This window comes from Gymnodraco acuticeps, unplaced genomic scaffold (assembly GCF_902827175.1).
Source record: "Gymnodraco acuticeps unplaced genomic scaffold, fGymAcu1.1, whole genome shotgun sequence".
NCBI classification, from domain to species: domain Eukaryota; kingdom Metazoa; phylum Chordata; class Actinopteri; order Perciformes; family Bathydraconidae; genus Gymnodraco; species Gymnodraco acuticeps.
Genome location: NW_022991767.1, coordinates 62501 through 87521, shown reverse-complemented (window position 1 = coordinate 87521; position 25021 = coordinate 62501). Strand labels below are relative to the sequence as shown.

At 41.5% G+C, this 25021-nt stretch overlaps 1 protein-coding gene across 1 annotated transcript in view; it reads left to right on the top strand.

Annotated features, from left to right (window-relative positions):
- Positions 1-25021, top strand: part of LOC117535113 (protein FAM184A-like) — a gene marked incomplete at its 3' end in the record, with an annotated part of 139565 nt that overhangs the window by 57802 nt on the left and 56742 nt on the right. Inside the window, 5 exon segments of the mRNA XM_034199444.1 lie at positions 9935-10054; positions 13212-13370; positions 18561-18800; positions 19076-19159; positions 20239-20490. Of these exon segments, the coding sequence (XP_034055335.1) occupies positions 9935-10054; positions 13212-13370; positions 18561-18800; positions 19076-19159; positions 20239-20490 (855 nt within the window).

The window sequence follows — 25021 nt, the reverse complement described above, 5'->3', positions numbered from 1 at the left end:
ACGTCATCCCTGCACCGCTCTATTGTGAACAAATCACAACACGACAACTCACCCTCAGCGACATCTGAATCAGTGTGAATCTGTTTTCTCCTGCTGCTCCGGACAGGTAGCAGCAAATCATATACAGAACTTCAGAGCACTATCTGCTGGAAATATTGGCCGTGTCTGTGAATGTGAGTTAGTACTGGCACGGGGCAAAGCTATAACAACAAAAGGAGTCCAAAAATAGAGCTCATAAATAATTTAGAGTGACAAAATGTGAGATTTGATGGTGTTGGAGGAGTGAAGATGAAGCTGCATGTGTTCCTTTGATCCCAAAAGATCTTTTTATTACCTCATTAAAAACCTGAATTACCTCCCGCATCAAACTTCATCAAACTGCTGTTGGTACAATGTTCGGGAGAGATTAAGGTTGACTTCAGATTAAAGTTTAAGTGTGTTTTGGTTGGTCATTATAGTAGCTAAGTATAAGCATAGATAAGATGCTAATTTACAGATGGCCCTGAGCCCAATAGAGATTGCCCTGAAAAATGCGCGCGGACGAAATGGCACGAAGGGTTTGGGGGGCCTCCGTCCCCCTAGAAATGTAGATTTTTGCAGGTCTTAGATGCTGTCTGGTGCATTCTCTAGACTAAATTACAAAATGTAGTTTGTTTGAGCACTGCTGAAATCTATTTCTTGTTGAGTAGTCTGTACACTGAAAACATGGAAACGTTGACTTTAACAACAAACAGCACATTTCAAATAACTGTATTGGGTTAATTCAGTGGTTTTCAAACTGTGGGGCACAAACCCTGGTGGGTCGCGGAGGTACTGCAGGGGGGCGCGGGAAGATTTGATTATGTTCTCCTTTTAGCTTTGTGAAGCACCTTGAGATGACGTTGTTTTTAAAGTGTTCTATATAAATCAAATGTATTATTATTATTATTCAATTGTAAACACACACTGCTCGGAAATATCTCATTGGTCAGAGAGCTGTGGGCATAATGCTGCCTTTTGCAACATCCTACTTGTGTGAATAGGCTTTTTCTGCTGTTGCTGCCATCAAAACGAAATACAGATCAAAGCTGAACATTGAGAATGAACTGAGTAGTGGCAGTTTCAAAACAGCAGCCCCGCTTTGAGAAGATCTGCGAGGGAAAGCAAGCACACACAAGTCATTGATAAGCTATGTGTGGAATAGGAATGGTAAAGTGATCGTTTGCAACCTGCAGTAGAAATAGTAGTTAATTCATATATTTTCCTTAAAGAAATTTGAATTTAAAAATCTACTACTCAGGGAAGAAGGTCAACCAGTTTTAATTAGGCCAAATTAATTCACAGTATCTATTACAAGCACTTTTGTTCATGTCTAATCCATAATAGAATATAAAATTATAGTTGGATCTTTGTATCTTCTTATTATTAGCAGAGAGAATGTAATGTTTTTTTTACAACAATATACAATTAATCCTACCAATATAGATGGAACCGGGTTGGGGGGGTCCCGAAAATATTTCCAATTACCCAAGGGGGTCCCGACTGAAAAAGTTTGGGAACCACTGTGTTAGTTGATAGCAATATGATTGAGTTGAACCTTATATTTTTTATTTAAAGTTATTGCTTTTAACTAACCTAATACAGTTATTGGAAATCTGTCAATTGAGCCCCAAAATTATATTTTTCGTAAAATAAGAGAAATCTGTAAGTGAAGGATATTCTAACTTGTTCCGAATAAATAACGTATATCTTAAAAGTTTTTTTTTAAATGACCTGCTGTGAGACAAGACTGTCATTTCTAGAACAATTATGAATCCAGATGATTTTGTATTTCAAAACAAATACATAACCATACAGAAAAATAAGCATTTTTCACTTGATTCAAGAGAGCAAGGTTGCAGTAAGTCAAAAGTGAAAGCTAGGTTCAAATACGTCTTTATTTCCCAATTTGACTATTATTTGTATGTAGATAATGTAACTGCCTGTGTCTGTGAATATCCGTACGCATTAACCTTTCTTCTAAAGTTTATTTGACAAGTGAATGTCAAGACTGTAATGCAGATTATTCACAATTTGACACTTAGCAACACTATCCAAACAACAAGGGAGTGAGTTTACATCTCTTGAATATCGTTATAAAGTTGGCTTTAGAGAAACCAAGAAAGTGAGCATAAGGAAGTTTTCATTTCATCTTCTCCAGAGTTTGACAGCAGTGTCATATCTCGAGGACAGACGCCTGGTGAAAGTCTTCGTGAGTTCCTCAGCCGTGACTTTCTCTCCGCTGACAGAAGAAACTCGTGGCATTTGGCTGTCACTTATCGATCGCCCCGCTATCACAGACGTTTATGCAAACTCCTCCGAGGGCATGAACCCATCGACCCGGAGAGATGAGGCGAGGATCAGTCTCACTCTGTCTGTCTCACCCTCTCTCTTTGTTTTTCTCACACCTCAGAGCAAAGCACACACACTCACAGCGACACATATTTATACAGTGAAAGAGAGATTATGTTCGAAGCTGACACTGCAATTTCTTTGATTATTCTAAATGAATTACTGAAACAATGAAATAACATCATTAAAAATGTTCTGAATTATATTAACCTTTACAAAAAGTGCAAGTTGTAATTTAAGTTGAGAGTAGGCAGAATATACTCCATGGTACAGTAGGAAGTTTAATACAAAATAGTAGTTGGGGAACTTTAAATGCATGTACACAATGAATGATTAATCAATATTCCTACTGCGTGTATGTAGAGTTAATACTTAAATACTATTATCCTTATTTTCAGGATCATATTAGTATTTAGTCTCTACTGTGACATGTCTCCACGCTTTAATGTCCAAAAAGCTCTTTATTTTTCTCATACTGCCTGTGCTGCAGCACCTCTTTTCACCCTCTGTCTGAAACCAGAGCCTAGTCTGCTCTGATTGGTTAGCTGGCCGGCTCTGTTGTGATTGGTCAACCGCTTAGAGATGTCCCGCCCCTTAGTGTTGGAGCGCTAGCCAATAGTAGCATTAGTGTAGCGTAGGGATGTCACTATGTTCTGGAAGTAAACAAAGGAGTCCAATGGAGGCGTTTCAGACCGGGATTTTAGCCTTTGCAGACCATTTACATGCACTAAAACCGACATTACATACCTACCTACATTTTAATTGAGAGCAACAACCTTAAACATCACTTCGTTCATCTGAATTGTAGCTCAGCGTTCCCGTTTTTTTATAGCAAGCATTGTTGGTTGGTTTTACAGCCGAATACTTTACTGTCATTTTTAATTCTCTCCTTAACCTTTTTTATGCTGAAGGAGAACCTCTGCGGGGAACCCACTTGGGCTATAACAAGCTCAGAAGAACTGTATGTTCAACTGTATGTGGAATTTACTCCAAACGTATTGTTCTTCATGTAAAAGAACATGGTTTATTCACATATAATACAATAATTAATGAGGTTTGATTAAAATATTGTACATTGTTTTCTTAAATATTGGCGGATTTCTGAAAAGCTATGCTAACATCTCAATTTGACACTGCTGTCTTTGTGTTAGATGTTGTTCACTCATGATGACAATGATGACAGTATTGGCAGCTTTTGTCTCTCAGGCACTGATTGTCTTTTCCGTTGAGACGCGCGCACACACACACACACGCACACACACACACACACACACACACTTTCTCTGCCTCCTCATCTCTCTGACCATTTGTCAGGATAATCAAGCTGATGAGTGTGGACGTGTGTGTAATGGTTATTGACAGGCTCTGCTTGTGTGTGTGTGTGTGTGTGTGTGTGTGTGTGTGTGTGTGTGTGTGTGTGTGTGTGTGTGTGTGTGTGTGTGTGTGTGTGTGTGTGTGTGTGTGTGTGTGGTGTGTGTGTGTGTGTGTGTGTGTGTGTGTGTGTGTGTGTGTGTGTGTGTGTGTGTGTGTTGTGTGTGTGTGTGTGTGTGTGTGTGTGTGTGTGTGTGTGTGTGTGTGTGTGTGTGTGTGTGTGTGTGTGTGTGTGTGTGTGTGTGTGTGTGTGTGTGTGTGTTGTGTGTGTGTGTGTGTGTGTGTGTGTGTGTGTGTGTGTGTGTGTGTGTGTGTGTGTGTGTGTGTGTGTGTGTGTGTGTGTGTGTGTGTGTGTGTGTGTGTGTGTGTGTCAGACGCGTGGAGGAAAATATGTTTTATTTTGGATGCAATCTGGTTTATTTGCAGATTTATTTGGCTCTCTGCACTCATTTTGAAAAAAGCAGAGAGGAACTTGTGATGAGCGGACCAAGTGGAAGGACAGATTGTAAACTTTTGATTAAAACTGACATTATTTCTGCAATTTTATCTCAGTACTAAAGTCAGGATGTTAGCTGCATTACATCTGGGCCTGTCGGTCCTCTACTTTTAGTCCATATGGCAATATTTCAACTGTTGGATGTACAGTATCCATGAAGTTTTGCACAGACATTCATGTTCCCCAGAGGATACATCCTAACTCTGTTGGTGTTGCTCTGACTTTTCTTCTAGTGTCAAAATGAGGTTGACATTTTTGGTTTTAAATGGAAATTATAACAGCTTTTGAATTGATTGCCGTTCAGTTTTAAATTCAGATATTACACCCCTTTTGGAGATTGTGTAATAGCTTCCTTTAGCGTCATCGCTAATTCAACATTTAATTCATATAATACTTGAGTTTATGGCTAAATACCTGCATAACTAAGACTTAGCTGTACTTTGGTTTGGTTCAAAGTTAAGTTGTTCAGATTTACTTAACTTGCATATTAGCTAAGCATGCTAACAAGCTAAATTAGGCATTTTGGTGAATATGGCTAACTAAGATGGTGATCAATTAGCATGTTAGCATGCTGAGGATAGCATTTAGCTCAAATACCTGCTGTTCCTAAGTAGAGGCTAACAGGGCTGCTAGCATGTAGCATAAGGTGACCAGATTTTCAAAATGAAACCAGGGACATTTTGAGTTTTGCGGTCAATATACCATTAACATATCCAATAGTCTTCACTGTTAAAGAAAAAAGGGGGACAATTCTGGTTTAATGTGATTCGAACATTTGAACTGTTGGATACAAACAGAAGGAAGATAGCTCATATATGAGACTTCAAAGGTCTTTTATTTTGAAACTGTACATCAGATTGTCCTGATTCTCTCTGAGTGACTAGATGGGGTGTCCTGCTATCACCCTGAAGTGAAATAAGTATTTGATTGACTTCGAATGACTCTTTGATTAAATAATAATCAAAATATAGATGGACAATAGATCTAATTTGAGATTTAGATCTTCAGAAAGTCATGTTATTTTAAGAGTGTTGTGAGATGGTGTCAACATCAATTGAAATTAGTCACCCAGTGGAAATGTCAGATATGTATTCATAACTGTATCCTGACATTTTACATTCACTCAGTTATAATGTGGTAGTTATACGTAGTTTGTTTTAAGTTATTATTGATCACATTATATAGTACATCATTCTTAATTTAAGCTCCAGTATATATGAATATGTTTGGTGTGTTTTTTAGGTAGCCTATATTTCTTATTGACCGAGTAAACGCTTTTATTTTGAAGGCAGTTTTTACAGGCTTCTACCGTAATCCATAGGCAATACAACGTGCTTTTGACTGTGTTTTCCGAAGTGGGGGCTGGCTTGACCACAGTCTGTAGTGTTTACCCAGTGTTTCCTGACATGAAACGTTTTATTTCACCTTGCTATGTGTTTTTAACGTATATTAAAAAACGGGGACAGTTTCAACCGGGGACAGGCCAATGCAAACGGGGACTGTCCCCGGAAAACGGGGACGTCTGGTCACCCTGGCTGTATTGTAAGGATAGTAAACTGTAACAACAAATACTCGAGCTAGCGTCAACTGCTAACAGCTTTGTCGTGTTTCCAAATACTGTGTGTTTAAAAATAAGGGACATTAATGATTTGTTGCACCAAGGCAGGACAAGGATAAGTCACACATGTGTTTGAGATGAAATTATGTGAAACACAGCATCAAGTTTTAACTATATAAATGCCAAGATATATTTAATATAAGCATACAGGCTAAAGTACTGGCTGCCGATCATATTCCCATTAAAAGGTCTGTCAAATTGCCTAAGGATATAACTTCCTTTGTGTCTTAGTTTCTTCTTCTATTTGAGTCTCTGTCTGTCAGCAGCGTGCGGTGAGTAAACAAATGGAAATTGTGAAAAACCCCAGGACTTATTGAACTGAATCCTTTCATCTCTCAGTGAAGAGTCAAAAAGGCACACAGTCATTGTTTCAAAGGAAGCTTTTGCCCTTCTTCATCACCCTTTTCTTTACTCCTTAGTCCCTCTTTTCTCATTCAGTTGGCGGACTTCGGTCCCGGGAAAACAAAGGATCTTTAGTATAGTTCAACGTGCTGAATTATTGACTTGGTTTTACAAGAAAGAGGCAACACACGGCTTTGTTTCTCACAGCATGGCGAGGAGAGTGTCTCTGGGTTCTTCATGTGTCGTTTCAAATGATCATATCATTATTTAAAACATATAGTCTCATACTCTGATTGCCTTTTATAATGTTACATTGTATGTGTAGTCTTGTATGTGTTTAACAGACGCATGTGTTAAGGATTTACATTGCAGGAGGGCAAACGGAAGTAAAAGGGGGATTTGCAAAAGGTTAAGGACGAGGGGGTTTAATGGTTTAATGGTGGGATGTTTAGATGATGCCTATGGGAATTTAAGGGTGGGACCAGGTGGATATTCACTACTATAAAGTGTGACTGTAAGACTGTAAGCTGTGTTCTGGGTGCCGGATTTCTCTATCCTCTGAGGATGAAGTAGCTCTGTTCCTACATTTGGGATCGATTTCACTTTATGTATATTGACTTTCTTTATTACTTTATTAAATATAACAAAAGACAAACTTCGTCCATGAATCATTTATCAGTTTTTCTTAAAGGTCCCCTATTATACTGTTTTCATCAATATATTATAGGTCTCAGATATATACAAACCTGTCTCTGAAGCGTTTGGCTCCAAACACCAAACAGATCATTGCAGCATTACCCATAATCCCCTCTGTTTCAGCCCTGTTTCCAAAGTGCTGATTCTCTGTCTGTTACTTTAGATGAAAATAAGGAGCCCCTCCCCACGCCCCTCTGAGAGACATTTGGTTACAAAGAACTCAAAGGTGCTCTAGGAGGAGATTCAGGTGATAAGGGGGGGGGGGGGTTACCTTGGTTGCTGATTTGCTAATGGTTACACAAGACAAAACATCGTTATGACATCATAAAGTGGCCAAAATCTGATCAGCTCATTTTCAGACAGGTTTTTATAGAAATGGATCAAAAAGAGAGAAAATCTTTGTTCCTGAAACTTTCAGAGTCTCTTTCCACATGTTGATGTAGAAGAGACATGAAGAAGAGGGGACACATGTGGATGTAGAAGAGACATGAAGAAGAGGGGACACATGTTGAGGTAGAAGAGACATGAAGAAGAGGGGACACATGTTGATGAAGAAGAGACATGAAGAAGAGGGGACACATGTTGATGTAGAAGAGACATGAAGAAGAGGGGACACATGTTGATGTAGAAGAGACATGAAGAAGAGGGGACACATGTTGATGTAGAAGAGACATGAAGAAGAGGGGACACATGTTGATGAAGAAGAGACATGAAGAAGAGGGGACACATGTTGATGTAGAAGAGACATGAAGAAGAGGGGACACATGTTGATGTAGAAGAGACATGAAGAAGAGGGGACACATGTTGATGTGGAAGAGACATGAAGAAGAGGGGACACATGTTGATGTAGAAGAGACATGAAGAAGAGGGGACACATGTTGATGTAGAAGAGACATGAAGAAGAGGGGGGACACATGTTGATGTAGAAGAGACATGAAGAAGAGGGGACACATGTTGATGTAGAAGAGACATGAAGAAGAGGGGACACATGTTGATGTAGAAGAGACATGGAGAAGAGGGGACACATGTTGATGTAGAAGAGACATGAAGAAGAGGGGACACATGTTGATGTAGAAGAGACATGAAGAAGAGGGGACACATGTTGATGTAGAAGAGACATGAAGAAGAGGGGACACATGTTGATGTAGAAGAGACATGAAGAAGAGGGGACACATGGTGATGTAGAAGAGACATGAACAAGTGGACTTTGCATAATAGGTCCCCTTTAATAATTTCCTCTCCTCCACAAATTGGAAATGTAAAAACGCATTTCTATCCCCTCTCTCTTTCGCTGCTCTGTCAGATTACTCTGGAAGGCTTCATGTATTTTTGGGACGGATTTAAAGGTCAATCTCACGCACAACAGTTAGCTTGTGTTATTTTTATCCCCAGCAATATGAGGCTTCAACTAATTCATAACTGTGAGCTAATCCTGGAAACATCCATGCATACTGTGTGTATCAGCTACACACCACGGCTCATTTGAAATGCAAAAGCTTTATAAAGATTATCATACGGCAGTCATTTGCATTTCTCTGCCTGCCTCATGTCCTCATTGCATTTGATCTGTAAGCTGAATCAATGTTTTAATAAATAATACATGTTAAGTGTGACAAGGGTTTCTACAGTGTTGGCCAACAGTAGCGAAATTACTGCTTTTGATTATACAGCTTCGCACAAATGTGGTCATTAATTAAAGAAGTTGGAATAGGGCGAGGCGATATGAAGAAAATCAAACACTTATATGTTGTCCTGATACCTCAATACCGATATTTAGATGATATTTCAGTCATTTTTGCTGACATCAAATATTCACAATGTGGATTTAATTACTAAAAGGCAAATAATACAATCTTTGGAAAACAGTCTAGTACAGGGGTATTCAAAGTGTGGGAAGGTTTGCCTCCCCTCAGAGAACATAAGAGCAGCCGCGCCCCCCCTACTAATTATTATTGCTATTATTATTGTTGTTGTTGCTGTAATGCAGGGGTATTCAATTGCATTTCAAAGAGGTCTAGTCAGAGAAAACGCTGTCACCTCTCTCACTTTAGGTAACTTCAATAAAAAACTATCCATGTTCGCATAAAGTTAGCTGAAGTTAACCAGCTAGATTTCACTGTTTCTCGTTATTTTTCTCTCTCGCTGCGCCTCCCCTGAAACTCTCTGGTGCCCCCCCCCCCCCCCGGGCGCCACGCCTTACACTTTGAAAACCGCTGGTCTAGTAGATTCATAACATTTCAAAAATGCAGTTTTAATATAGACTTTAAACCAAGAAAAAATACAACACTAAGGATATCCGGAATCTTAAATGATATCCACTCTCATATCATGACAACAATTGAATATTGATATATTGCCCAGCCCTACTTTGGAAGTATTTTTTATGTATTTTAGTGCATACTCTAAATCGAAAGTACTGCACTAGGGCTGCAGGATTTGGGGGGAAAATCCGTAATTGCGAATAGTTTTACTGATATTGCGATTGGACTCATTTTTATTGAAAGATGTATTCAGAATGTTCATAGTTGGACAAAGATGTTTTATTACGTCTGTTGAATATGATTTGTTGTTTGGGACATCTATGCAGCACAATAATCCATAACTCTAAATAAATATTGACTCTACACAACAAATAATGTGCCTCCAGCGATTTGAATATTGCACTAGTCCATATTGCGTTTTGATTAAACATGAATACATTGTGCAGCCCTATCTATGGCACATAATTAGAATTTGTTATGATGGTTTCCAGTGATGGACTAAAGTGTAAATGGGTTTCTATGCTACAAAGAGCCCATTAAAAGGTATTGAGCATTAGCATCAATAACAACCTTGCTTTCATCTTCATATTTCCCTTCCTCTCCTCTCCTGCTGTTTTATTTTCAGTCTCTACTTTAATTCTCAGTCTGAATGTACGGGCCGCAGCAGGCGTCTCGTTTGAACCTGAGCAGTTGGTCTCCCACGGTTTTTAATACCGTAATAACTCCTGATTATGAACGTGTCTCACAGCTAACGGGTTCTTCCTCTCCTCTCCGCTGCAGGTTATCTATGCGCTGAACACGAAAAACGACGAGCACGAGGCGGCCATCTCCACGCTGAAGGAGGCGCACGAAGAGGAGGTGCAGCAGATCCTCTCCGAGACCAGAGAGAAGATACTACAGGTCTTTACATTTAATGTAATTAATTCAAAGACACTGTCGTCTTATTTTATCATACATTATCAAGTTCATGTTTACTCAGTTATATCATCCGTCATTAGGTCATAAGAAAGGTCAGAATAGTTTACTTACAGTACTAACTGTCAATATACAGTTTAAAAGGAAACAGCATACCCTCAGTTTGAAGATATTTTAAAGTAGAGTAAAAAAGGTTTGGTCGATTTAAACATTAGTATATCACGTTTTCAGATATTTTACAAAGTTTTAAAACAGTGTTACAATACTTAAAGTAGTCATTAACAAGTCCTGAATTAAACGATTTTAAGAAAGTCAAAAGTAGCATTACTCATTTACTCCAAAAATAGTATTAACATTATCATTTGTATATCTATATACATATCTATTTAATTATTTTAACTACTGTATATACTGTTTTTTAGTTTAGTTCGAACATAATTTATTTTATATTTTTGTGGATTACATTTTCTATTGTGTTGTGTTCGAAAGCTGTTACCGTTCATGGTGTTCGCGGATCAATTTTGACCCATGATTTATCTCAGTCCAAAACACACACAAAAAATGACTATCATCCAATATTGTTTTAACTACATCATAACTAACTTATAATGCATTCAAAACCGTACAATCCTGTTGTAATTTAATGTTATGGCCCCAAAACACATTACACCACATATTGTGCATGTGTGTGTTCAGGTTCAAGAGTTAGTGTACATATTCTTTGAGAAAGGTTGAGTTCCCGTGGGGGGGAGGGGGGGAGAGGGAGGGGAGGCCAGGTGCATGTTGCGAAAGATTATTGTTACAGTTGATGAAGGGGGAGGGGTGTCTAAAGTCAAAGATGAATTTTGATTGGGCCAAATTTGACCTCGAGTCACCCAAAACAATTCTGCCGGGTCTCCCCAGACCCCAACACCAAATGATACACTTTTTTTTTTAGAGACCTTCAGACTTGGCAAAAATTGTCCAAATCAGTTTCGTAGTGTTCATATAGCTGTTGTGGAGGATATCATGAAGCCTTGTTCAGATACAAAAAACTAGAGCGTAGTTATTATATCATTTTAACTTGAAACGGGTCAGGGGAGACCCGAACACAACAAAAGGGTTCAATCTGAATCCCACAAAACACTAAATGTATCACATGACTGTAGTTCAACAATATGGTAAATGTGTGTACAAGTACCTCCAAATTGTTCTAAAGTGCAGTATGTGTGTTCACGTATCCTACTTTCTATCACTGGGTAAAAATGGGCATTAAGTTAAAAAATGAAAATCGAATGAGTGTCTGTTTCCAGGGAGGAATACGTTAATGCATATTACAGCAGTACTTTAATAATGATTGAAAACTCATTATTTTATTCGTAACTTCTTAAGGTTATTCTACATGAGCGAGTGCAGCAAGAGAACCGTGCTCTTTTGGCATAACTAGGCTTTGAGTCAACTACTTATTTTAAGCGTGAAGTATGAGGCTCTTTAGAAATGAACTCCACATGCAGAGTATCGCTGTATATATTTCACTCGTGTGTTTCTACATAGCAGCGGATCCACTGAGAGCCGGAGAGATCATCAATATTCACCAGCTGAACCTTAATTATTCAGCTCATGTCTCCTTATGGAAATTACTTACTTCCCTGACAGCATTGTGACCAACTTTAAAGAGCTGAACGTATATATGGAGATATTTACTGTACATGCTATACTTCTCTGCAAGCTCGCAAGGCTTTGAGTATCACTGACTCGAATCTAATTACATCTAACTGTATTTATATTGCAGCTTTCATACACATGAGGAAACGCAAAGTGCTTCACAAACCAGAAACAAAAAACTATTTTAAACGATGCTAAACCTCCCTTTCCAGGTTATAAATACAGTAACACATAGCTTTTCAATTAATACTCCAGTTCGAAACCCGCTCCCGCCCCACTGCGTCAGGCCGTTGTGTCCTTGGGCAAGACACTTCACCCGAATTTGCTCCTGTGGGTATTGTCCACAGTAGATGACCATTACATGTATGATCTGTATGTGTAATGTGTATTTCTAAAGCGCTTTGAGAGTCTTTGATAAAGCGCTATAATAAATACAAGGATTATTATTATTATTATTATTAATAAACACCAATGGACCAACCAACACTTTGCATAAGAATAAAATAGTAAATTAATAATTAATACAATTCAGTTGAAAGCCAAATATAAAAGGAGAGTCTTGAAGATGTGCATATTTCATCGTGTACATCTAACTTTCATTAAGTATCATATTTAGGGCTGCACAATTACTCAACATACAGTATACTGAAATGGTATTATGGTCTAGTGCAATATCCAAATTGCAAGATATCATTTTAAATGTATTAATTTCTTGCCTAAAATGGTTTTACAGTATAAAGAAACTCCTTGTTTGGCACAGATCCGTTTCATAAAATCATAATGTGAATAACATATTAAGGAGAATTCCCTATATTATCGCTAATCATATCCCTAATGCAATATCAGTCAAATCCAAATTGTGGAGCCCCTATCATGATGACCCATTCAATTAAAGTTAAAGATGGTTGCCGAGGAGTCTTTCGTACTAAAACTAAGATTGTATATTTTGACGCTTTTTTCACATCGCAACATTTAATATCTATGCCCTTTCTTACAAACTACTGCATTTCACACTCATGATTGTGTATATATATGTGTGTGTGTGTGTGTGTGTGTGTGTGTGTGTGTGTGTGTGTGTGTGTGTGTGTGTGTGTGTGTGTGTGTGTGTGTGTGTGTGTGTGTGTGTGTGTGTGTGTGTGTGTGTGTGTGTGTGTGTGTGTGTGTGTGTGTGTGGTGTGTGTGTGTGTGTGTGTGTGTGTGTGTGTGTGTGTGTGTGTGTGTGTGTGTGTGTGTGTGTGTGTGTGTGTGTGTGTGTGTGTGTGTGTGTGTGTGTGTGTGTGTGTGTGTGTGTGTGTGTGTGTGTGTGTGTGTGTGTGTGTGTGTGTGTGTGTGTGTGTGGTGTGTGTGTGGTGTGTGTGTGTGTGTGTGTGTGTGTGTGTGTGTGTGTGTGTGTGTGTGTGTGTGTGTGTGTGTGTGTGTGTGTGTGTGTGTGTGTGTGTGTGTGTGTGTGTGTAAATCAGATGCAGATTCCAAATACTTTGCATGATTTGACCCACAGTACAAGAGTAAGATCAGCGATGAGATGGACCTGAAGAGGAGGATCCAGTCTCTGGAGGAATCCATGGAGCTGCACGAGAGGATGAAGAGGCAGGCCCTCGCCGAGTTCGAGAGCTACCGTCAGAGGGTGGAGGACATGCAGATCTGCACCGAGGCTCAGGTGTGTGTGTGTGTGTGTGTGTGTGTGTGTGTGCCAAGCATGAGGCTACAGATGTCACAGCTGCAGGTAATCTGTACTGATGTCTGTTTCTGTCTCCTGTTGTGAGCTTAAAGAGTTTCTCCTTCCTGTGTGCGTGCTTGCGTCTGGACATTTAACTTGTTGCGCAGGAGCAGAAGTATTCAGTGTTTCTTTTTAGACAGAGGTTTGAGACCCTTTTGTTTACATTCATCCCACAAAATGCACCTCAGACGGCCAGTTAGTTTCAAATATATTTAAAATCTGCTTCGCCTCCAGCACAATGCCAATTCTTTTTACAGAGCTCAGTGTTTCCCCTACCATTGTCCCCGCCAATGGAGCCCCGCGCCCCCCCCTGAAATTCAAGGTGTTTAAAAAATATATATCCTTATGCCCCCCCCCCCCCCCGCTCAGGCAGCACCCCCCCAACGCAGGAAACCTAGGGGAAACACTGGAGCTAGATACAAATATTTTTCATTTTTCTAACTTTCTTTGTTTGCAAAGTCCTATAGAATTGAATGGAAATATTATTTGTATGCATATATGACTTGCTTCGCTTTTTTCAAATCCCAGTCTGTCACCTCAAAGTGCTTTACAGGCATACAAACTTCGAAAGTAAAACATTTGGAAATTCTTAGGGAATGGCTAGTATATGTACAGGTTACTGTATGAAGTGTGTTTGTACCTGAGAGGACAGAGAGGATATCTGCAGGATGCATTTTCAAATTGTGGCGTTTTTGTTGTATTTCCAACAAAACTGCAAACCCTTGGGAGCCACTTCAATTACAATCTGCTGCTATTGAAGTGCTGTTATTGAATTTATGCTCAATACCGCCCAAAATAAACTGCCTCCTCCAGCTTTTTAACTTTGCTAACAATAGCAACAATACTGATGTTAACTCCCACTGATGGGGACATAACCGTAAAGGAAAGTGACTGAGAAACAAACTCACATTGTTCCCTGGTATTGTATAATTGAACACCTTGTTCTCCTGCAGGAAGTGTCAGAGGAGTAGTGTGTTATTCCTCTGGAGAACATACGGTGTAAACACTTACAACATACAAGACAGCCAGTGTGTGACCTTTTCTGTGTGTGTGTGTGTGTGTGTGTGTGTGTGTGTGTGTGTGAACATTGTAACAGATCGATACAGTAGCCGACATAATTGTATTGATGTATGTACAGAGGGTAGAGGAGCTGCAGCGATGTGTTCAAGTACAAGAAAAAGAGATGGGAAAATTGACAAGACTGAGGATTTTAAGTGACAATGAATGCAAGAACACGCACCCACACCTAGGTGTTTGTAGTAGTGTTGCAACACAAGTTTTAACAGATCAATGTCAGCTTGTATATCTGTAACTTCATATATCAATAGCTTTGAGAAAAATCTGATTTAGTGTCAGTGTCACGATCTGCCTGTATTGTATTTTGTCTTGTCTTGTTTCATGTTTTATTTTGAAAGGTCTTCACCTCCTGTCTTGCCTGTTTCTGTCTGCATTGTGTCTTGTTTAAATCTGTCTGTGGTTCCCGGTCGTTAGTTTCCCTGGTGTGTCTAATTTACCCGATTGTGTTCACCTGGTGTCCCTGTGTTTTCTCCTCCCTCCTCACCTGTGTCTTGTTTCTGTGATTAGTCTTGTGTGTATTTAAGTTCTGGTTTTTCTGTCTGTCTTTGTCGGTTCGTCTTTTGTCATGACTAGTTCGTCGGTGAGTGTTCTGTTTTGTCTTTGTTTAGCACCTAGCCTTGAAATAAAGGAATTCTCATTTTAATCTGCATTTGGGTCCTACCTGCTTCACACACCGTGACAGTACGAACCGACCTAATAAATGGACCCAGCAGATGATCCATGGGAGGTAGAATTACAGCATTTTACCTTCTATCTGGCTTGCTGCTTCGATTGGTGGAAGGGAGCGTCCAGTGTTCGGCAGAAGAGGGCCGCTCTGGGAGAGGCGCACCGGTTGGCAGCAGAGAAACTATGTTTTGTGGAGTTCTTACCTGACTGGATTTTGGACTTCCTTGAAACATGTGATTCCCGGCCTGCTAGCCCCAGGCATGCTAACTCCATGTCTCCCAATTCCCAACCTGGCACCATACGCCTTGGTGGGTTCCGCCTGAAGTCAACCCGTGCTTCTGCCCCAGTTCCTGCTCCTGTCCAGGAGTTGTATTCCGGAACTCGTCTGGCTTATGGAGGTCCACGGAGTATTCAGGAGGCTGCTAAGAGGAGTCGTCGCAAGGCCAGGCTAGCAGCCCGAGCCCCAGCAGCCATGGTTCCGGCCCCTGTTCTGGCCCCAGCAGCCATGGTTCCAGACCCAGTTCTGGCCCCAGCAGCCATGGTTCCAGCCCCAGTGCTGGCCCCAGTAGCCATGGTTCCGGCCCCAGCAGCCATGGTCCCGGCCCCTGTTCTGGCCCCAGCAGCCATGGTTCCAGCCCCAGTGCTGGCCCCAGCAGCCATGGTTCCAGACCCAGTTCTGGCCCCAGCAGCCATGGTTCCAGCCCCAGTGCTGGCCCCAGCAGCCATGGTTCCGGCCCCAGCAGCCATGGTCCCGGCCCCTGTTCTGGCCCCAGCAGCCATGGTTCCAGCCCCAGTGCTGGCCCCAGCAGCCATGGTTTCAGCCCCAGTGCTGGCCCCAGCAGCCATGGTTCCGGCCCCAGCAGCCATGGTTCCGGCTTCAGTACCGGCCCTGGAAGCCATGGGCTCGACTCCAGTTTCGGCTACAGGGCTGGCTCCCCAGCCGACGCCAGCTCCCCGAGTCTTGTCGGCGTACCGGCCGACTCCAGCACCTCGTCTCCTGCTGGCTCCCCAGCCGACGCCAGCTCCCCGAGTCTTGTCGGTGTACCGGCCGACTCAGCACCTCGTCTCCTGCTGGCTCCCCAGCCGACGCCAGCTCCCCGAGTCTTGTCGGCGTACCGGCCGACTCAGCACCTCGTCTCCTGCTGGCTCCCCAGACGACGCCAGCTCCCCGTGTCCTGTCGGCGTACCGACCGACACAAGTCCCCTCTCAAGTCCCCTCTCAAGTTCCTACCCGAGTCCCCTCTCCAGTTCCCTCTCAAGTCCCCTCTCGAGTTCCCTCTCAGGTCCCCTCTCGAGTTCCCTCTCGGGTCCCCTCTCGAGTCCCCTCTCCAGTCTCCTCTCGAATCCTTTCTCGAGTCCCCTCTCAAGTCTCCTCTCCAGTTCCCTCTCAGGTCCCCTCTCGAGTCCCTTCTCGAGTCCCCTCTCTAGTCACCTCTCAAGTTCCTACCAGAGTCCCCTCTCGAGTCCCCTCCTTTAGTCCCTCCTCTAGTCCCTCCTTTAGTCCCCTATCTAGTTCCCCTCGCGAGTCCCCTCTCAAGTTCCCTTCTCTAGTCCCTCCTCTAGTCTCTCCTCTAGTCCCCTCTCGAGTCACCTCTCTAGTTCCCCTCTCGAGTTCCCCCTTGGTTCCCCTCTCGAGTCTCCTCTCGAGTCACGTCTCAAGTCCCTACCCAATGTCCTGGTCCGTTGGAGGTTCCGCTGGGGGTCCTGCCAACTCCATGTCCTGTCCCGTTGGAGGCCCCGCCGACTACTCTCCTGCCGGGGATCCTGCCAACCCTTTGTCCTGTCCCGTTGGAGGTCCCGCCGTCTACTCTGCTGCCGGGGGTCCTGCCAACCCTTTGTCCTGTCCCGTTGGAGGTCCCGCCGTCTACTCTCCTGCCGGGGGTCCTGCCAACCCTTTGTCCTGTCCCGTTGGAGGTCCCGCCGACTGCTCTACTGCCGGGGGTCCTGCCAATCCCGTGTCCTGGTCCTTTTCCGTGGGGGATCCTGCCGAGGCCTGTCCCACCAGCTCCGACACCGGTTCCTGCCCGGCCTCCGGAGCTGTCTGGTCTTCGCCCTCGAGCCCGGCCCTCTGAGAGCCGCAGTCTTCACCCTCGATCCCGGCCCCCTGAGAGCCACGGCCTTCGCCCTCGAGCCCGGCCCCCTGACTTTCCCCGCCGCGGTCCTCGCCCTCATGCTCGGCCCCCTGAGTTCGCCCACGATGGCCTTCGCCCCTCCATAACCCCCACCTTGGACTCTGTCTTGCCCCCGGGCCGTCCGCCCGAGATCCCTTCCGGGTCCTCCGCGGTGCTCTTGGGTTGTCAGCCCAGACCCGTCCTCCGGACCCCCTCCACCCACCCTGGTGGCCCTAGTTTTGTTTCTTGTTTAAATCTGTCTGTGGTTCCCAGTCGTTAGTTTCCCTGGTGTGTCTAATTTACCCGATTGTGTTCACCTGGTGTCCCTGTGTTTTCTCCTCCCTCCTCACCTGTGTCTTGTTTCTGTGATTAGTCTTGTGTGTATTTAAGTTCTGGTTTTTCTGTCTGTCTTTGTCGGTTCGTCTTGTGTCATGACTAGTTCGTCGGTGAGTGTTCTGTTTTGTCTTTGTTTAGCACCTAGCATTGAAATAAAGGAATTCTCACTTTAATCTGCATTTGGGTCCTACCTGCTTCACACACCGTGACAGTCAGGTTATTCGTACCATTTTCCATTCATCTGAACATTTTCAACTTGTGTTTTCAGGTACAAATTGCCACTAATAGTAATTGCAAGTCGCTGATTGTGTAATTATCCGCTGCCTTCATAAATGAAACGCTAATTTCAGACCGTGCAGGCAAATTAAATGAAAGGGGTGAACTTGTTTATGTAAATCTGGCCCTGAGAGATGTTTATCATTTCTCACGCCTGCTGGTGAACATGTGAATGTAGTGACTGGTATTGAAGATCAATATGAAAGTGCCTCACGAAACTAAAGTCCACTTGTGTTCCCCATTTATATGTTTCATTTGTGTCCACTTGATTGTCTCCTCCATGATTTCCTGTTTGTGTTTTTATCATGCTTTGTTGCCTATTAGCGTTTTCTTTATTTTTTAACAAATTGTACGGTGTCCTTGGGTGTCATGAAAGGCGCCTAAAAATAAAATGTATTATTGTTTATTTTATTATCATTTTCTTTTATTCTTCATCAGTTATTACTTTATGGTGTTTAGATAGTAGAAAGTAAGTAGAAAACACAGGACATTTGTTACTTAAAATGTCTAATAAGTTGTTCGCCTGTTCAGTCCATTCATGTCTTTTATATTACACCAAGTTCACTAATGTTTCCAAGTAAGCCGTTTTGTCAATTACCATCTGTGGGATAGATGACAATTGTGTATTTAAAAAATGATTGTCATATTCCCGTCTCTCCCTCAGCACACGCAGCGGGTGGTGTCCATGTCCCGGGAGGTGGAGGAGATGCGGCGGTCCTTCGAGGAGAAGCTGCGGACGTTCGGCTCGGCGCAGACGCAGTTTGAGCAGGAGAAGAAGGCGGCTCTGGAGGAGCTGAAGGGCCAGCACCGGCAGGAGGTCCAGGAGCTCCTGCGCAGCCACCAGAGCCAGAACGCTGACTACAGCAAGGACCAGGAGAAACTGGTACAGCTGCACAAAGCCGAGGTGAAGCAATAACTGATCCAAAGGGTATATACAGTATCTATATATATATATATGAACATAAATGAAAGTGAAGTGGTGGCACCTGGAAGACATGTGGACAGTCTCCTATGCAAATCACTACCATTTAATCAGCTTAAATTAACTTTAATATTTAATATGTTCATGTTTTCGTTTTTTATTATTACTAATACAGTTATGATTTATTTTTTCTTAATCAGAGTGGAGAGAGAAATATCCCTGTGAGGGATTAACAAAGTATGTCTTCTTCCTCTCAGGTGGACTCCCTGACGGAGCGGGTGGAGGAGCTCAAACAGGACAAGAAGAGACTGGTGGAGGAGTACGAGGCCAAACTCAGCAAGGTACAGTACTGAGTATTATTATATATATGCAGTGATCAAAACAGGTTTATTTGTATAAAGAAATCTAAATGCATGGCAGTATAGTCAGTCCTGCACGCTGTATGAGATGGTAAACCTCAGTAAATGTGTTTTCTAATTCAAAATCAGTGAGAGATTCACCTGTAATAACTTGCATCGATTACAAAAAAGCCACACTTCAAAGGAGAAAAATGCTCTGAGTAATGGTTACAAAATAACTGAGATTATATTTATTGGAAGCGCTTTGTTGACCTTGCTGAAAGTGGAAGCTGTGATCTGCAGACGGCGTACAGCGGGAGCACAACGGCTGCATTTAGAAGCTATTCATTTCAATAAAAAGCTCTCCTCTCTCCGACAGTCAGCCAAGACTTCTTGGCCTCTGCTTTTCACTCGCGTTGATTATTTTCGCATAAGATTGCATTTTGATGAGAAAGCTTTTCATCCGTCCAAAATGTTTTCCAATCGAATGCCCAGTTTATAATAAAGAGGGAAATGTCAAAACACAGAGAGTCGGTATCCGTGCTATTTGCTTTATCAGAATCAGAATCCCTTTATTAGTCCCACAGATTGGGGGAAATGCACATTGTTACAGCAGAAAGGAGCAGCTTAATGTGACCTAAGAAGCATGCTTAAAAAAGTATTAAATATTAAAAAAAATACAATAAAAAAAAAAGTTACACAATTTACAAAATATACATCCTGTACCAGTTCTGAGGATTTAGCAGCCAGGCGTATATTGCACAGTTTTTAACGGCATCTATATAAATATTGCACATAGTTGGTATTTAACAACAAGTCTGTGTTGTTGTGTGTGTGTGGGGGGGGGGGGGTCTAATAGGGGCCGTGGTGGTAGGCGTGGTATTTTTCACATGATATTGCATTCGGATGAGAAAGCTTTTCACCCGTCCAAAATGTTTTCCAATCGAATGCCCAGTTTATAATAAAGAGGGAAATGTCAAAACACAGATAGAGCCGGTATCCGTGCTATTTGCTTTATTTGTCATACCTCTATAAATCTGATTGAATTAAGTAGTTTTCTCACACCTGTCTCTCGTCTCCAGTCCCAGGCGTTTTACGAGCGCGAGCTGGAGGCCATGAAGAGGACTCAGCAGCTGACGGCCGACAACCTGTTGGCATGGAAACGCACCGAGAGCGAGCTGCGGCGGGAGTTTCAGACTCAGGAGGCGGCGCTGCAGAAAACGCTCGGGAAGCTGAGGCTGGAGCTGGCCCGCGTCACGGATGAAGCGCGGGAAAACCGGGACAAATCCCACAAACTGCAAGCGTCCCTGCACAACGCCGACAGCAACGTCAAGGTGAGATTAACAATAATAATAATAATAATAATACATTTGATTTATATAGCGCTTTTCCTGGTGCTCAAAGCGCTTAAACTCCAAACAGTGATTCATTCATCCAGACACGTGCTTTTACTTTTTATGTGTGCGCTTTAAAGGCTAGACAGGATGGGGAGGGATAGTGCAAAAGTACTACAACATCCTGTCATTTAATGCAGTGGTTCCCAACCATTGTTCCCAAGAGCCCCCCCAAATGACTCCTGTTGGAAGTTGCGCACCCCCCCCCCACACACACACACACACAAGGTACAACAGCGGTAATTAAAATGTCAAAGTCTCAAAATGTTACAACTACTGTCAAGTATTTTGTTAAAGGAGGATGAAAGCGTAATTAAGGAGCACTATTGGAGTGGCTTTGATGGTTATTGGACTCAGGATTAATTTATTTGGATTCCCGCTGTATGAAGAAATTAAAGGACGACGCAAGTGGAAAAAATTCATAAAGGGATTAAACTGTTTAAAACACATGCTCAAAGTAAGCCGGACTTTGCCGATGTGTTTATGTGGATTCAAAAGTCGTAAATAATCTACAAAATGGAGGAGAGCGATCTGATCGGAGCAACTGTGACAAATAATCCAACTGAAACCGGCATGGACAATGACTATGTTTTTAAAAATGCGCTTATCCAGAAAAGCCTGGTTTGGACACTTTACGCGCAGAAGAAACATTTCTATTAATGAAAGAACTATACATTTCTGTCTTTTTATGCCTTTAATAGCTACTAACTTGAATTTGTATTCAAATAAATAAATAAATAATTATTTTTTTAATTGTAATGTAGAGACAAGGCATTTAGTGACAATCATGTATTGCGTTACAACTATATGTAAAAAAAAAAGTAAATATGATATTTGGCCTCAAACCATCTGAGGCCTAGCTCCCCCCCTGCGATCTTTGGCGCCCCCCAGGTTAGGAACCACTGATTTAATGGATGTCTAGGATTTCTTTAAGAAAATAAATATGTTAATAATTTAGTTTTTGGGAGAAGGGGTGGGATTAAATAAGTGTAAACTTCTTCCCACCCCTTTTCGGATGTGTAATTAAGTTGATCATTTGTTTATATATTATTTAGAGTCAGTAATATTTTTGTTAATCAATTTGACACTGCTTAAGTTTGTATAGTATAATAATTCTCATGTTTCATTTAATTAATATTATTTTTTGTTCGTATTATTTGTTTTTACACATTCGAAATAAATCAAAGGAAATCAAATAAAAAGAAAACTAGTTGTATTCAGATTTTGAAGTTTATCCTGACTTTATTTCCAATTTTTTTTTATCGACAGCTTGCAAAATGTGTCCTCTGTCATAGAGGATGAAATGGTTGCATAAGATATATTGGTCAATGGGATACAAAAATAAATAAATGGGTCACAGTTTAAATTGATGGTCTGGTGTTCAGAATTCACTGTAGAGATTAAGTTCACCAAACTGTCTATTTCTGACATTTACACCTTAAATATCCAGCTTTTTTTCACTTAAAATCTGCATCTGCATATACAGTATTATAATTCAGAACATATCATAGTAGACCTCAAGCATGCTTTGAGAACTTTATTCATCTCATAAATCAAAAATATTTGTTGAATTTCAACCATTACAGAAAATAAATATTTACTGTATCTCAACTGATCCTTGGTACCTTCATGTATCACTTGTACGTTATGAATATGGGAGAGTGGGACCCCTTTATGTTTGTGTATTGCACATTTGCAAACACACACACACTAGCGGACACACATCCCAGCCACCAGTTTCAACTCCATTCTGCAAAATAATACTTTGAACATGCAATTAAACTAATGCTGTCAAAATTATCGCGTTAACGGTGGTAATTAATTGTTTTAATTAATTGCGTTAAAATATTTAACGCATTTAATGCAGAATGGCACGCCCCATACATCCCATCTCATTACATGACAGCCCTAAATTAAACGTAACACTATGCCAACAAGACAGTGCACAATGTAAAATATTCAAAAGCATCATTTTGGCACTAATTTGGGCATTTTTGCAATTTGCATTTTGTGCAAATATACCAATTCAGTTTTTTCCACTTTCAGAGCTCTGCAAGGCTTTTGGAAGACGACTAACAGGATATTATCTCGAGCGTTAAAAATAAAGTTGACATGTGCTCGGGGGATAAGTTAAGTAGGTCTGTTTTGTTGTTATGATATGCTGTGTGAAATTATCTCTGATTGCTCTGAAGACGGCGAGGGTCCCCATTCTCAGCGATACTGGGAATATGATCAAGGTCAGCAGTGGTTGCTGTGCCTGGAGTTAATAATCTCACTCGTTTTCAGAGCAATTAACTGTAACCCAGATAAAGAACTGACAACAGAGCAACAGAGAGAAAGCTGGAAACAAACTACAGATGACAGTTCCTCCAGATTCTCTCATATGAGGTAGAAAAACAGAAATCAGAGAGCAGGAACAATTTCATTTAGCTTTTTAATGAGTTGTGATTACAAACCCAGTCTATAAACGTATATTTTAAAGGGGCTCTATAAGGCTTTTTGGGGTTTTCTCTTTGCTGTAGTGTTGGATTTAAACAGGGCAGCTGTGACCGGTTGCTTGCCAAATAGTGAGCCCACGTTTATCTGTACTGCTAAGTCTTGTATTGGCTACCTAGCTTACTTCGTCTCCTTCATCAGCCAGCATCCTTGGTATCTGTTGTTCACTGAGTTGATTCTCGCTGAGTAGCCAATATAAGGCGTAGTCATCTTGCCAAATAGTGAGCCTGTGTTGATGTAAGGAAACTATGTTAGAACTGGTTTATAAATGGTTCTTAATGATTCATAAAGTGTTTACAACCTAATTCATAACCTAATTAGCATATAATAACATGAATCCTTTATAAGGATATACTTATTGTAAAGTGGTACCCTTAATAGTAATACCTCCATTGCACTCCTTTATTTACTACCTCAAAATAGTGACTCACTATGTTGCACTCGCACTTCTATTAGCAAGCGCTCCAACACATTGTACGTGATAGGCTAAGGGGCGGGATATCTCTAAGCTGTTGACCAATCACAACAGAGCCGGCCAGCTAGCCAATCAGAGCAGACTGGGCTCTGGTTTCAGACAGAGGGTGAAAAGAGGTGCTGCAGCACAAACAGTATGAGAACAATAAAGAGCTTTTTGAGCATTAAAGCATGGAGACATGTAGAGACACTACATACTGATATACACCTGAACATCAGCAGGAGAGGACTCTTTAAAGTAGAGACACTACATACTGATATACACCTGAACATCAGCAGGAGAGGACTCTTTAAAGTAGAGACACTACATACTGATATACACTGAACATCAGCAGGAGAGGACTCTTTAAAGTAGAGACACTACATACTGATATACACCTGAACATCAGCAGGAGAGGACTCTTTAAAGTAGAGACACTACATACTGATATACACCTGAACATCAGCAGGAGAGGACTCTTTAAAGTAGAGACACTACATACTGATATACACCTGAACATCAGCAGGAGAGGACTCTTTAAAGTAGAGACACTACATACTGATATACACCTGAACATCAGCAGGAGAGGACTCTTTAAAGTAGAGACACTACATACTGATATACACCTGAACATCAGCAGGAGAGGACTCTTTAAAGTAGAGACACTACATACTGATATACACCTGAACATCATCAGGAGAGGACTCTTTAAAGTAGAGACACTACATACTGATATACATCATGAACATCAGCAGGAGAGGACTCTTTAAAGTAGAAGACACTACATACTGATTACACCTGAACTATCAGCAGAGAGGACTCTTTAAAGTAGAGACACTACATACTGATATACACCTGAACATCAGCAGGAGAGGACTCTTTAAAGTAGAGACACTACATACTGATATACACTCTGAACATCAGCAGGAGAGGACTCTTTAAAGTAGAGACACTACATACTGATATACACCTGAACATCAGCAGGAGAGGACTCTTTAAAGTAGAGACACTACATACTGATATACACCTGAACATCAGCAGGAGAGGACTCTTTAAAGTAGAGACACTAACATACTGATATACACCTGAACATCAGCAGGAGAGGACTCTTTAAAGTAGAGACAGCTACATACTGATATACACCTGAACATCAGCAGGAGAGGACTCTTTAAAGTAGAGACATCTACATACTGATATACACCTGAACATCAGGCAGGGAGAGGACTCTTAAAGTAGAGACACTACATACTGATATACACCTGAACATCAGCTGGAGAGGACTCTTTAAAGTAGAGACAGTACATACTGATATACACCTGAACATCAGCAGGAGAGGACTCTTTAAAGTAGAGACTCTACATACTGATATACACCTGAACATCAGCAGGAGAGGACTCTTTAAAGTAGAGACACTACATTACTGATATACACCTGAACATCAGCAGGAGAGAGGACTCTTTAAAGTAGAGACACTACATACTGATATACACCTGAACATCAGCAGGAGAGGACTCTTTAAAG